Genomic DNA, 15,466 nt, shown 5'->3' with positions numbered 1-15,466 from the left:
GTCAGAAATAACAATCCAAAGCAGGATGCATCTTAAGTGTGGTGGATGTTTCCAAACTCTCACATATTATTTTTCTGCTCCTCTTCTCTTAGAATTACATTTAAAAAAATGTATTCTGAAATTTTATTCATTCAGGCAACTATCTAGTGTTTTGGAGCACAAGCAAACTCACCATCTGACTTATCCTTAGCTTATAATATTTTATTCCCTCTTGGGCAAAAATAACAAAAATTGACTATAAAGTAGGCTAAAACTTCAAATCTCAGTAAGTCTAGATCTAACTTTCTTCCCTATTTTATGTATTACACTATCCTCAAAATAAACTCTCCTCTCAAAATCCATTTCTCAACAGACTTTACTGATAAATGAATTATCAAATACTGTGAAACCCAAGAAAATCTTTCTACTGGTTAAATTTCCAAGATAACCTCTCAGGTTCTGGTCAGCCCCCAGCACACTCATTCCTTTCAGTCTGGATTTATTCTAGGACCATGGGAACAATATGCATAAACACTCTACAAATAAAGGACTAGTAATGTGAGAAGAGAAAAAGTACTAATCAATCCTATAAGAAGGGTTTCCAAAATTAGGATGTACGCACAGATTAAAACATCACTGGCTTTTAAATTTTACTCACAATCTGATTAACATCTACTATAAACATTCAGGATTTCTATATGACAAACCACAAAATATCAGTTATATAACATAACCAGCTTTATTTGCTAACAGTTGCTCATTTGAGATTGTCCCACCTGTTCTTTAAGTGTGTTAACTGTAGCATCCAAATTATTTTGTAAGGATGACACTTGTTCTTCATATTTCTTTGTGAGGCCCATCACAATACTCTCATGCTGCTCTCTAGCTCGTTGAAGTGATTCAGAATGGTGAAGGTCCACCAGTTGTTGCTTCAAGCTCTCCAGAGCCATCTCAGTTGTTCTGGACTTCTTGATGATCTAATAAATACACACAGGATATTCATGTCTACAGTATTTTAACTCTGTGCTTGCTATGGACTTTAAATCTAAAGCTCAGCTATGCTTTAATGAGAGTAGAGAAGAAGGGGTCACTCCTACCACGGCTCAAGCTCTTCAAAACATCCCTACCTGAGACCCACGAGGCTTGTGGTTGTTGGAAACAATATTCATTGAGAAAATATATCTTGTAGTTACCTGAGGAGAGTGAAAGAGCATTTTGTGCGGTATGGTGGCCATGTGACTATCAGGCAAGGAATCTGCTGCTACAATATTGGCCTCAGAGCTATTTGCACAGCTCTGTGAGCAAAGTGTAAAACAACCCAGTTGTTAAGTCATAGAAAAATGGCAACTGTTCCTGGAAAGACTGATGAAACCTGCCAATGGTCAGTTACTAGGAACAAAGTTTTGAAAGTTGTAACTGCGCAGTTGGTATTGTAGGCAAAATAATGGCATCCAAAGATGCTCATGTTCTAATCCCCAAAATCTGAATATGTTCTGTTACATGGCAAGGGAAAATGAAGATTACACATGGCATTAAAGTTGTTAATTAGGTGACCTTAAAATACGAAGACTATGCTGGATTATCCAGGTGGGCCCAATGTAACCACAGGGGTCCATAAATGAGGAAAACAGCAGCAAAAAAGTCAGAACCAGTGATACTTAACCAGTCATTACTGGCTCCGATAGCAGAAGTGGCTCACAAGCCAAAGAACGTAGGAGGCCTCTAGAAGGTAGAAAAAGCAAGAAAGTGGATTTTCCCCTTGAGCCTCCACAAAGCAATGTAGCCCTGCTGATTCCTTAATTTTAGCCTAGTGAGATCCAAATCAGACATCAGATCTTCAAAACTATGTGATAAATTTGTGTTGTTTTAGCCACTAAATTTGTGGTAATCCGTTATAGGAGCAATAGGAAACAAATACACTCAATGATACTGTTGACTTTATTTTTTTATGTATGCTATCTTGTTATTTTATAATGTAATTTCTAACCTATAAAGATTACAAAGTTATAACCTTTTACTACATAAAGGCAATTTAATGGTTTAATCTAATAACTTTGTCAGTTTTCAAAAGGTTAAAAATAATCTATATTAAACATAAAAATTAAAATTTCAAATGAGGATTATTCTTCATTCTATTCCAGAAATTGCCTACTTATTTCAAAACTGCTTTTATTCTTGAGACGTTCATTCCTTCACTCAATAACACCAATACTTTGTGTCAGGGAGGGTTCTAAGCACTAAGGACGTAATGACAAGACAGACCAAATAACAAGTAAACAAATGAGATCATTTCAGATAAATTATAAAATACACAAATAGACTATGGCATGATGAGGAGAGTGGGAATAAGAAGTTATGGACTACTTTCCATATAAAGGAGTAGGAAATCCTCTTTGTAAAGCTGACTTGTTTTTAGCTAAGACCTCAAGGATGAGGAGGAGCCAACCATGAGACAACATTGTTTAAGCTCTTTCATTAAACTATCCTCAGACTTCGCTACATGTCTCACCCAAAACCAAGCTTACTATTTTATAATCACTTCCAATTTTAACTGGAAATAATGAACCACTCACCACCAGGTTTGGCTACAGATGACTTGTGACTATTTCCAAAAAATCAAATAGTTCTATCTCATTAATCAAAGAATGTGAATGTGTCACTTTAAAGGCAAGTCTAAAGAACAGTTCTCTAAGTGTTTAGAAAGCAGCAAAATATACGTATGTGTGTGTGTATATGAGAGGGGTGTGTGTGTGTGTGTGTGTGTGTGTGTATGGCTTCTCAGGATAGCAACTCTAGAGGGAACAATTTGGGTTAGGAAATTTAGGTTCTGATGCTTTGTCAATAACTGAATTTGTACCCCCTTAACCTCCTAAGACCTGATTAATTCATCTATAAAATATTAAAATACAATGCCATGCAAGTCAAAATTCCAACAAGTTGATTTCCAAGATCTGGGAAAAAATGTGAAAAAGAGATGCAAAATTTTTGAAGAATGTTAAGGGTAGCCCTTGTTTACCAAATTTCAAAACACATACCCTATATAAGCAAAGGGCATTCCAGAGAGAGGAGATAATGCATACAAGTACTATACCTAGAAACAACAAACAGAAGGTTGAGTTTGAGGAGAAGAAAACAGATAGGCATGGATCAAATTGTCATCTTGATACCATATGTTGTCCCACAGGTAAAGCAGGGCCGTTGAGAGGCTTTATGGAAAGGAATGTCATAATCAAAAATGTACTCTAGAATGATTACTAAGATGGCCATAAGAGAGAATTTGTAAGGGGTAAAAGATAAGAGACTAGTTAAGAGACTTTTGCAAATAAGAGAGTAAAATCCTAAATGAACAGAAATGAAGAGACTCAACAGAACTTAGGAGCTGACTGGATGAAGGGAACAGAGAGGTTGAGGTCTCTTCCAGATGTCTGGTGTAGTTGATTAGGTAGATGGTAGCACCACCCCTCCAGGGTAAACCAAGAAGTAGACTTTTGGTGTAAGAAGATAAAAAACCTCAAAGTTCTTCTAAATTTAGGACTCTCCTACCAAAAGTCTTGTTAAATAACTAAACTTTTCACTTTTTCTTTTTTTGCCATAAATAATAAAGTTAAAATATGTACCTGTTCTTCGTTGATTTTTAATGCTTGTATTTGGGTCTCCAGTGCTTTTATTTGTGCTTCAAGCTGCATCCCTCTTTCTTTTTCATTCTGAAAGAGTTTCTGTGATTCTCTTAGGCTAAGGGTCAAACCATCTTTTTCACCTAAGTCATAAAAAATGTTTATATTAATAATATGTTACTGAAGAGGAACCACAATTATCTCAATCCCTATCATATAATACATAATGTTAAATTGAATTAAATTCAGACAAATGAACTTTAGTTGGGTTAGAAAAAACTAAATAAATTATTAAAAACTAAATAAATTATTATTATTAAGAAACAAACACACACATACACAAAATACCCAAGTAACACCAAAAATCTTTTTTAAAGAATCAGAACCACCTCCTTTTAAAATATTGTACCCTTTTGGGGTCAAAAAATTTCCTAACAATTTCAGCATTTGCTTACCTGGGAAGCCACATAGATTTGACAAATCCTCATTAATCAAAGAAGGTATCTGACAACTAATTATCCCACACATACTTGCAGTGAACTCTTAAATTCACCTCACATACTTTGCTATAACAGCTCACAAGTTCTATCAAAATAAATTTTATTAGCAATACAGGGAAAGACCTTTTCACTATTAATTAAATTTGAAATGAATGATCTAGAATTCAGTCACAAAATTATTCTAGAAATGAAAGTTCAACACTGACCAAAACTGAAAAAGCACAAAGAGTAACAATTAAAATTTGAATTTGTATTTACTTTATGTGCTTATGCCAGATATGGCACTTCAGAATTACTAACCCTTACTTTGATTAAAACACTTACGGTAATTTGCAGACTCAGAAAATGTTGCATTGCAAACTAAAGTAAAAGTCACTCTGAAAATTGGAATTCTTCATCTAGGGTAACTATATAAGGAATCAACAACTTTTTAGAAGACAATGTCATCAGTGTATTCATTGATTTTAAAAGTCTAAGAGAGTAAGGAAGGGGAATAAAAATAAGTGAAAGAAGAAAAGTGGAGGAGGAATGAGGATTACAAATAGTATGTTCTGGAGAGAAGTAATCCAAGGCAAAGACTCAGAAGTCTCGGGTTTTGTTCTGTTCTGCCTGACTCACTGTGAGGCCACTGACCAGCTGCTCCAATGCTCTAAGCTTCATATATAAAATAAGGTTCTTGAAAACAAGATATTTAGCTCTAGTGCATCTCATAAATGACAGCACTCAGTAGTTGTTACCTTACCTTTGATCATCAGAAGCTGGTGATTCAGATATCGAATTTGTCGTTCACTTTCATTTAACTTTTCAACTAAGTTATCTAGTTGTCTTTCTTTTGCTTTGTTAAGAACCTGAAGTTGAATAATTTGCATATTTTCTGCAGAATCTACTTTGGAATTAAAGATGATTTATTAGATAAAAACTTACCAAAATACAAATTTATGTTAATTTAAAGCAGTGCTTTTTAAACTGTGGATACAACAAATTAGAATATCATGAAATCAATTCAGTGTCTTGTGACTAACATTTTTAAAAAAAAACACCACAAGATCTAATAAAAAAGAATATATCAGAATGTTTCATGTAGTAAAAATATGTATTATGTACTTGTTTATATAGACATATATTATAGACTGCACCACAATGTAAAAAATGTACTTCTTATTTGCCAGAAAAGTTTGTAAGTCAGTGGTAGAGCAAAACCCCGAATCATTACCATTTTGGGTCAATTTTAATTTTTATCAGTATATAGCAACTATAATGGAATAGAGTAATATTCTCACAAAATTTTTAAAAATGTATGCGCATTTCTATAAAATCATTTTAAAAATTTTCTAGATACCCTTTTCAAAATATTTTAAGCAGGATGTAAATATCATATTTATATTTATTATAGCAAATAACTTGAATTAATTAATGAATAGATTAATAAAAAACTTCAAAGTCTTCCTTCAGAATGAATCATTTTTGGGACCACTTAAAAGATTCAGTAGAGAGCTGGGCTCAGTGGCTCTGCCTGTAATCCAGCACTTTGAGAGGCTGAGATGAGTGGATTGCCTGAACTCGCGGATTCAAGACCCGCCTGGGCAACTTGGTAAGACCTCATCTCTACAATAAATCAAAAAATCAGCCGGGCATGGTAGCGCATGCCTGTAATTCCGGCTACTTGGAAGGCTGAGGCGGAAGGATCGCCAGAGCCCAGCAGGTCAAGTCTGCAGTGGCCAGGAGCAGCCACTGCACTCCAGTCTGGGCGACAGAGTGAGACTGTAGATTCAGTAGAAAGTGAAAAAGAATGATTGATAGAAGGATAATGCTTCAACTACATAATGAAACTTTTCATTTTCTACTAGAACAATGGTTCTGTTAGCTTACAATCAGTAATAAATGTGTTTACTGAGTTTTAACTACTTGCTAATTAAAAAATAAGTTCCATTTTTTAAAAAGAGATGGTTAAATTTAGAAAATTGAAGATTGAAGTCAAACTCTTCTTAGGCCTTATAGCTGGGCTGGCCTGGAAATAAACACAGTGTCCAAGCTCCATCTTTCTTCAAATTCATTTTTCTAAGATTACTATTACCAAGAAGCTGTAATTCCTAAATTTGGCCATTTCCGTAATTGCTACTGACTCCTTCAGGGGAAAGTGAGTTCTGGGCCTCCCCCTTGAACTAACTAGTAGCCCCAGCATACGACAGTAGCAACACTATAAAGTCACATCACAGAAATTCAGTTTTCTCTTTGGTCTAGCCCAGGTAACCCAGAACATTCACATGACTTCTCCTCCACTATTTAAAGTAAAAATAAAAACAAAACAAAAACAAAAAAACTTGCTGTCATACTCCAGAGACAAACTGGCTCTTCAATATGCACAGAAATGAGAAGTTATTTAATATGCCAGATAGTATAATAATAAAAGCTACATCACCAAAAAATTAATTCAGTATAGTCAGGTCACAGTACAGGTTTTGGATTTTTTTAATACTAGTATTTCATTTCAAAAGTCTCTAGTAGTTATAAGCACTTTTCTCATTCTCATATTTACATACACACTATACAAAACAAATTTTGGGGGCAAGTGTTACATGACTGAACCTGATATCTAAATCTAATTCTGAATATAAGGCAATTTATATAAAAGTTATCTAATTACTATACCAAAACTGCAAAATTAAAAGAAAAAAATTAAGATTGATAATGATTGATTTATTAAATTGTATTTCTATATAATAAAAACTCTGAAATTCAGGAGAAAACTCTATTTCATTTTTAAAATTAGACTTCAGTAAAAAAATAAAATTCATAAAAACTTTACATTGAAGTTCTTTTTAAAAACTTTATATTTGAAGTACTTTTAAACTTCATGTTGGAAAACTTGATATTTGAAGTTCTTTTAAAATTCAGATAAGCTCTGCTTTCTCATGTGGCAGGCAGAGATACCACCACCACAAAAATGAGGAGAAAAGAATTCACAAACTAGAGTGACTGAAATATACAGTCAAGAAACTGCTTTTAGCTCTTCATTATGGAAAATTTCAAACTTACACAAAAGTAGAGAGAATAGCGCAATGAATCCCCAATACCCAAATTCGACAATTATGAATTCATGGCCAATTTTGCTTCATTTGTGTTCCTATCCAACATTATTCCCCAACAACATTCATATCCATTTATTCATAAATATGTTAATGTATACTTCTAAAAACAAGGGCTCTTGGAAATAACCACAATTCTATTTTCATACTTAAAAAAATACTTCTTGAGCCGGGCTCGGTGGCTCAGCCTGTAATCCCGCGCCTCTGGGAGGCCGAGATGAGGGGATTGCCTGAACCCGCGGGTTCGAGACTCGCCTGGGCAGGTGAGACCTCATCTCTACAACAAATTAAAAAAAAAAAAAATTAGCCAGGCATAGTAGCGTGCATCTGTAGTTCCAGCTACTTGGAAGGCTGAGGCGGAAGGATCGCCGGAGCCCAGCAGGTCAAGGCTGCGGTGGCTGGGAGTGGCCACTACACTCCAGTCTGGGCGACAGTGAAACTCCAACTCAAAAAAAAAAAAAAAGCTATTTCTTGAAAGTGCTTAAACATTCACTCAGTGTTCAAAATCTCCCAGTTATGTTATTTAAAGGTAAACCCAATACCTACTTTCACTGACTCCTAAAAACTGTTGTTGCAGCCCTTCAAAGGTGTCACTTTCTGCTATCTCCTGGGCTGGCGAGCCATTATTCTGGGCAGAAGACTTATAAGGTTTGTATGTCACTTTATAAGATTCCAAAGCTTGACAACTGGGACCTTGTGCTAAGCCAAATTGCTATTATAAGACAACAAGTGAAATTAAAAATTAGGATTTGACCTTCTCTACCAAAATTACCTAAATTAGAAACCTTAATTTTATGTTACAGAACTAATTATGATACAATTACAAGTTTTATACATATATCTTTGCTTGAAATGGCACTTACTGTTATTTAACACTGTTAAAGTCTGTAAAATATAATTTACAAATGCCTTAATTGTACTTTTGAGCACATAATAGAGCCAATTTCATAAATAAAATTCAAGAATTCCAATGAGATTGTGTATAATTTATTACAAATGATTTAGATGATGCCAACATCTTGAGAACATAAAAAATGCACATGCTCAATAAGAGCATGTGATACAATGCCTCATATGTAATTAATATTCAGTAACTTTTGTGGAATGAATAACTTTCTTCAGAGATAGAATTAGGAGAAAATAACCACCTGAGAAGGACCAAAAAAAAAACCATCCAGTCCTTGTGTGACACAGACTAGCGACTGGCAAAACGAGGCATCTATTGTCATTGAGAAATCCTAAGAAGCAACTAACTGTATCCTGAGGTCTTACTTTATTAAAGTCTCCCATGGAAAAAACAAGGTATTTTCATCCTGTCTACTGTTATGTCACCATACAAAACAGATATCAGCTTTGAAGTATTTAAATCTGAAATTTGTTATGGTGAGCAAGAAAATTGAGGAAATTAAATGCTGTCATCTACATAGAATTACTGCTTTAAAAATTGTTATCAAGATATCTGACCATAGCTTCTCACTGAAGCACAGTGAAGTCGTAGAAGTCAAAAGCAGCACTGAATATATTATTTGGCAGACTTAATTTTTAATGTTTAAATAACAGTTTCCAAAGAGTCTCTATTTTAAACCTCTGACTTAAGATCATGACTGTATTAGATTATATACAGAAAACAGCATGACAAATTCACCATAAGCATGAATAAGTATACTTTTAGATATATACATGGTTAAAATAAACCACCTTACCACTGCACTTACATATATTTCTTAAACGCACACATACATCATACAAATGTATGTGCACATACACACAAAGTCTTGAAAGTCAAATTCTTACAATACCTGAAAATAGTTCCTTTGAGGATCTAAAAACTTAATTACATTGGTTGGTTGGTTATTAAAGTCCTGCTTCTGACCATTGGTATATGGCCTGAAGTTTTGAGGAAGGTGATATAAATCAGCCTGTTCACATTTACTCGGAGGGCTATAACCACTTCCGCCTTCATCGCCACCTTCTTCAGGATGGTACCCAGGATGTTTGTCTTCAGTTTTACTTCGATCTTCTTGCCAGTCATTGCCACATTTTGCTTCAACATATAAACTCCCAGTTTCATTATAGTCCTAGTAGATAAGAGTAAAACAAAAGCACTCAGATCTATTCCCACCCTCATCAACATCATCATCACACCAGATACTTACATTTATATTTTGAGATGTGGGCAGCACTTGCTCATTCCAATTCATCTTCGAGTGCTCAGGATGATGTGGTCTTGAAAAAAATCAATACTTTAGATTTAAATCCTATCATTTTTTGGACATCGATAACACAAAGAACCCTAAGATTTTAGTGGTTTCCCTCAAACCTTCACCCAAAATTTTAAGAATCAGTCCACAATTTTATCATCATGTATATTATTATTACCTACAGACAATCAAAAGAAAAAGACACATAGAACTGCAAAACACCAGTGAAAGAGATTTTAGGTCCTTACTCTCCCTCTGTGCCATCCTCACTGCAGTCTGAATAGTGGAGCTCGGGGGAAGAGAGGTCATCATCCAGCATATCATGAGGAAGGTCTGTGAGTAGCTGCTGCAACTGAGTGAGGAAAGTCTGCATCAGTATTCCACCAATTTATATATGAGATGCCAAACCAATGCTGCCTTGGAGCAGTGATTTTTTACTGTAGAAATCAAAGAAGTTCCTACTCCTTTAATTGATTCCTTAAATTCTACACGAATTATGTTCATCATTTCATTTGGGAAAAAAAGAAGGCATAATGTCAGGATTTATATCATAAGATCTTATTTTTTTCTGCAAAGGTCTCAGATTTAAATACACATTCAACAGAATTGAAAAACTTATTATGGAAACACAGCAAGTCGTAATAATGGTACAATCATTGTATTATGTTATCACAGGGCAGATTGAGTTTCAGAGACCTGTTTTACCAGTATCAGACCTGGGGACTTGACAGTCAGACATCCCTCAGGGAACCTGAGTAGCCAGATGCACTTTGCCCAGGTGAGGAGAACAACGGCAGCAGCAGGTGGCCTAGAAGCCCTTGAAAGCTCTGATAATGTGATGGAAACCACTGGGGAGGGACTAATTAGTAGACAGCCATCTAATTCCAATGATGAAAAGACATACAATACTCTGCTCTAATAAAACACTTGAGTAAAAGCAGAGTTTGAAGAGTCCATTTTCTACAGATTGCACACTCAAAAGCATAACACTAAAACTGACATTAAAAATTTGACTTTGTTCTCCTATTTTTTCTAGAAAAAAACCCACATCTTTACCACTTTGCTTATATAAACTAGACAAATAAAATTAATTCATTCAAGTTTCAAGTTAAATATGATAAAAAGATGAATAAATCATCTAATTTATTGAATTTCAACAGGTATCTGCAACGATCCTTCTTCAAATCTCAATAAAAATGTCCCAAAATTTGTAACAATCAGAATATCAAATATTATGTCACTTAAGTTTGTAAGGGGACTGTTTCTAATGAGTTCTCTTTAAGAAAGCAAGCACCAGTTTAATTAACAAGTTGACTAAGTTCCTCCAAAGTACATAAATCAAACCCCATAAAATTTTCAACAAGTGAACTTTAAAGACATTAAATACTCTATGAAACATAGGAGAAAAAAAGAGCTGCTCCTCAGTACAGGGTAGGTTATTTTTTTCCACTTTATTTTTCATTATTATAAAAGAAATGGAATGTAGCTATAAAGCATATCTGAGTATTATGTTAAAAACTTAAATAGGCCAGGCTCAGTGGCTCAACCTTTAATCCCAGCATCATGGGAGGCCAAGGTGAGTGGATTGCCTGAGCCCGTGGGTTCGAGACCAACCCAGGCAACTTGGCGAGACCTCATCTCTACAATAAATTAAAAATTAGCTGGGCGTGGTAGCGTGCACCTGTAGTTCCCACTGCTTAGAAGGCTGAGGCAGAAGAATCATGGGAGCCCAGCAGGTCAACACTGGAGTGGCCATGAGTGTGACATGGTATTCTAGCCTTGGCAATGAAATGTGACTCCAACTCAAAAAAAAGAACTTAAACAAAACATGTATGGTAAAAGTTAAATAAACATATCCTAATAAAGGTCTAAGAATACCCCAAATTGCTAACTAAGCTTTGATGAAATAAAAGTTGGAAATAGAAATGCTGTATGTGAAGTGGGGGATGGTAAGGAGCATACTTCCTGACCCCATAGATATTTCTGATAATCACTGGATGGGTTTTTTTTTTTTCTTTCAAAAAAAAGGGTTTTCTCAACCCACTTGGTTCCTTAAAAATGAAACAAAAACATTCTCTACAATGAAAAGTTATCTTCATTTCTAAGTCTATTTGATGCTAATATTAACAAGGAAGACCTTGATTTACTGCCCATCTGCACATGCAGGGTACTTCGAAAAAATCATGAAATCAGCCATTTCATAATTGTCCCAAATATATATAAAGAACAAGAACCACAAAAAAAAAGACCACTAAAAACAAACAGAACGCATCAACATATTAATATACTACGTGCCTCAAGTGAAAGGTAGCAAAAAACGTTTACAAAAACACAAAATGCACTAGGAAAAAAAAAATCACATCTATGAGATCTTTTAAAAGTAGTCCAATCCATTTTACCTTTGAAGAAAAAGACTACCCCCTACATATGACACAGGGAAAAATAAATCAACAAAATAAATCTTTTGTACTTACATTCAGTAAAGACTACTGAACAAAAAGAATATTTTCTTCTAAACCTTCAGTGAGGTTCAAGTACTTAGGCTTATAATTCAGGGGAACCTTAACAGGAGACATCTGAACAGTACATTTTTTTCCCTCACAAAAACAGAAAAAGCTACATAATAATTAACAATTGTTATAGCTTTCTTTGTGACACCACAAAATTAGCAAAACTGGCATCCACAGAAGAAAATTAATTTGAGTGTAATTAGTTAATCAAAATGCTTCTGGATCCACAGGTAAACTTATCAACTAGCAAAATCATCCCTGTAGCATTTAGCATCCCTATACGTCATTTTATATATATGTTAACATTTTTAAATCGTTTCATTTCATTCACCTTCAAAAAATTTCTCCATCAAATTCTTTGGCATAGCAGGGTCATATTTCTTGGACCGTATAACTTTCAGGGTAAAGAAAAGCAAATGAAGTGAAATTCTCCTAAGAAGGCCATTCAAGAACCAAATCCCACCCCGAATGTCTTCATTTCCCAGATCAAAGTGTGCCCTCTTCATATACACTGTCAAATTGCTTTTTGGCCATTGACCCTTGTGCAATAAAACACAAAACTGCCATACTATTTATGCATCTTACCAAACAGAATTTTAGAAACTATAAAGGATCCACACAACTTCCAAATACAGACTCAAGGACAGAGATACAACCCTTACAAAATTTAATCCCACTGATTAACTTCAAATTCATCAGACTGCATTTTGGTTGTAAGCAGTAAAGATCTTCTCAGTAGCCAGGCTTGGTGGCTCAGCCTGTAATCCCGTGCCTTGGGAGGCTGAGGTGAGTAGGATTGCCTGAGCCCGCGGGTTCGAGACCCACCTGGGCCACTTGGCGAAACCTCATCTCTACAATAAATCAAAAATTAGCCGGGCGTGGTAGCGGGCGCCTGTAGTTCCAGCAACTTAGAAGGCTGAGGCGGAAGGATCGCCGGAGCCCAGCAGGTCGAGGCCGCTCCCAGTCACTGCACTTCAGTCTGGGCGACAGAGTGAGACTCCAACTCAAAGATCTTCTCAGTGGGGCAATACTGTGTATCAACTGAATTTAAAAATTTAAGAGATACTTTCCCTAGAAAAAAGATAATTTGCCATTGTTAAGCCTTCAGTTGAAATAAATTCTGAGTCATTCTATAAGCTCTCCCTTTCTTACTTCATTTTTCTTTGATAAAAAGAAGAGAAAAAAAAGAGGGCATTTTATTCAAAGAACTGTGTCAACAAAACACTTCACAATCACCTATGTAGAACAGCCAAAAAGCCTATGTTCAGGGAAGGATGTAAAACAGAGAACATGTCAACCTTTTGTTAGGATTTTCCACTTAGTTAACTAAACAGGCTGTCTTCAGAGCCTATAACTCCCAATATTCGTGAAAGTAACAATCCTCAAGTTACAAACTATACAAAGCGTCTTCTCCCAAGAGAAAGGCAGCAGATGGAATACCTAACAGTCATATTTCCTTTGAACAGGTTACTTCATAAGTATACTTCTGAAAAGATTCTGGTATTTTAAAATATGAATTATTAAATAATGCTTTCATGGATACACATTAAATGCAAACAAATACTAGCTTTACAACTCCCTCTAGTGGAGACAAAATATCAAAATGCTTCCATAATTACATCAAACAAGGCAGTTAAAAAGTGAAGAAAGGCTATGCAATGGAAACCTTGCCTCTAAAATACATGATTTTAAGCTCAGTGGAGTTTCATTGTTCCATTAGAGAAATACCAATATGAAAACTAGGAAGAACCCAAATCAGTACTGCCAGGCACAAATTTCTGCCTGCCATCTGCTACTTAAATCACCTACCTTTCTACTCAAGGACATTTTAGAATATATCATCACCAAATGACCCATCATCAGCAAGTACTATCTTCATGTCACAGATTACCAAGTATTTCTGCCTCAAATCACCAGCTCCAGAGTATATACATACATACATAGACAATTTTACTCTCTAGAACAAAACAACAATCACAGAGCTACTTCTGGGGACACTGCAGAAAGTACATATCTATTCCAGCAAACTGCAAGATTCCCAAATGACAATCTACCTTACGCTGTGGCATTCCCAATAACTTAGAAGTTTATAACAAGCATTCCTACTGCCAAAAACAGAAACAACTATATCTCTGTAATTTTCAACTACAAACTCATAAAGTATAGAGACTTTAGGCAAAAAGTTACATTGCTACATTATGAATGAGTTAATTCTTCTTTTCTGGGCCAGCTTTATAAATAAAGTTTGCTTTGGATGAGGTCTACTTAGTAGCAAAAAGAATTATGTTAGCAGCTCTCAAATGGTACAGGAAAGTATTGTGCTCCAATAAGTTGGGAGGAATGTGTGGCAATTAACTGATACTAATTGACATGATACCATTCTTTCATGGTGTCATCACCCTCACTCACCTGCACCCTAATGTGCTCTGTTAACTGGGTAAGAGATGGCATTTCCACTGAAACACAGTGAGAAGCTGTAGATTACATACCTCTCTGCTATGCCATGGACTGCAGTGGCCCAGCTTTTACCAATGTGCCATTAATAGTTGTGGCAATTTAGAAATGATTATAGGCCTCGGTTTTCTGCAAAATTTTTGTTTTTTGTTTTTCTCCAAAATATGAGTCTATTCATGATAGTCTGTGGCTTAAATTCCACTAGTCTAAATGTTTTTAAATATTAAATCACCTGTTTTAAATGTTTTTAAATATTAAATCACCTAAATCCTTTCTGTTCTGAGAGTTAAATACACTTTCTCCATTTGATCTTCAATGCAACAAATAGAGGGAATAGAAACAGAAAAGGCAAGATCATAATTGTAGAGCTGCTAATTAGGATGGGATACAGGTTGGAATAGTGTATTCATATGTGGACAAAATCCCAACTGGCACCAAAGCAGCAAAATTAAACACAGTTTGGTAGAGCATGTTGTATTAGCAACTGGTTATTCATACGAGAAGTTCAAAATCAGAACTTTCCTACCATTAACAAAGAAAGGTGTTCACAAATCCTTAGGAGGGTAGACTATGAGTCAGATGTGGTATGTTTCATAAGCCTTGAAGTACATCACTCTGTCCTACCTAATGTAGGCATTCCACCTCCATAAGTGAATTGAACAAAACATGATTCACTAAGTAGAGAAAGCAATACGCATTAGCCCACTGCTAATAGACTTTAGCCACAATCCCAAAGCTATCAACCTAATAGAGAGAGGAAAAAAAAAACCCTCTTTCCTTTAATCTCTTAAGGCTGTGAACTGTTCTGCTACCGGAGTCAGAAAGACTGAGAAGGTTGAAAAAACTTCTGTATATGCAAGCAAGTTTGGGTTTAATCAGCCAACTTATTATTTTAACCTGCAGTGACAATACACATACAGCTGAATTTTTATGAACAGTTCTGAATATTTTTGCCGAAAAATCGAAACTCTCTGGCCTCTAATCTCGCTTTTTCCCTTGCAGCAACTATTTTTTTTAAGATAAAAACATATTTTGGCCAGGTACAGTGGCTCACAGCTGTAATGTCAACACTTTGGAAGGCCAAGGCAGGAGACTGCTTGAGCCTAGGAGTTCAAGACCAGC

The 15,466-nt window shown here is 35.3% G+C and overlaps 1 protein-coding gene across 1 annotated transcript in view; it reads right to left on the bottom strand.

Annotated features, from left to right (window-relative positions):
* Positions 1-15,466, bottom strand: part of CEP152 (centrosomal protein 152) — a 91,897-nt gene that overhangs the window by 68,145 nt on the left and 8,286 nt on the right. Inside the window, exons 3-9 of the mRNA XM_008069900.2 lie at positions 9,629-9,732; positions 9,336-9,405; positions 8,979-9,257; positions 7,726-7,891; positions 4,836-4,976; positions 3,597-3,736; positions 756-956 (exon numbers count right to left, since the gene is read on the bottom strand). Coding sequence (XP_008068091.2) covers positions 756-956; positions 3,597-3,736; positions 4,836-4,976; positions 7,726-7,891; positions 8,979-9,257; positions 9,336-9,405; positions 9,629-9,732 — 1,101 coding nt within the window. The remainder of the gene's footprint in view (positions 1-755; positions 957-3,596; positions 3,737-4,835; positions 4,977-7,725; positions 7,892-8,978; positions 9,258-9,335; positions 9,406-9,628; positions 9,733-15,466) is intronic.

This window comes from Carlito syrichta, unplaced genomic scaffold (genome assembly GCF_000164805.1).
Source record: "Carlito syrichta isolate Samal-C Ts95f unplaced genomic scaffold, Tarsius_syrichta-2.0.1 Scaffold312386, whole genome shotgun sequence".
NCBI classification, from domain to species: domain Eukaryota; kingdom Metazoa; phylum Chordata; class Mammalia; order Primates; family Tarsiidae; genus Carlito; species Carlito syrichta.
This window is presented reverse-complemented; position numbering and strand designations above follow the sequence as displayed.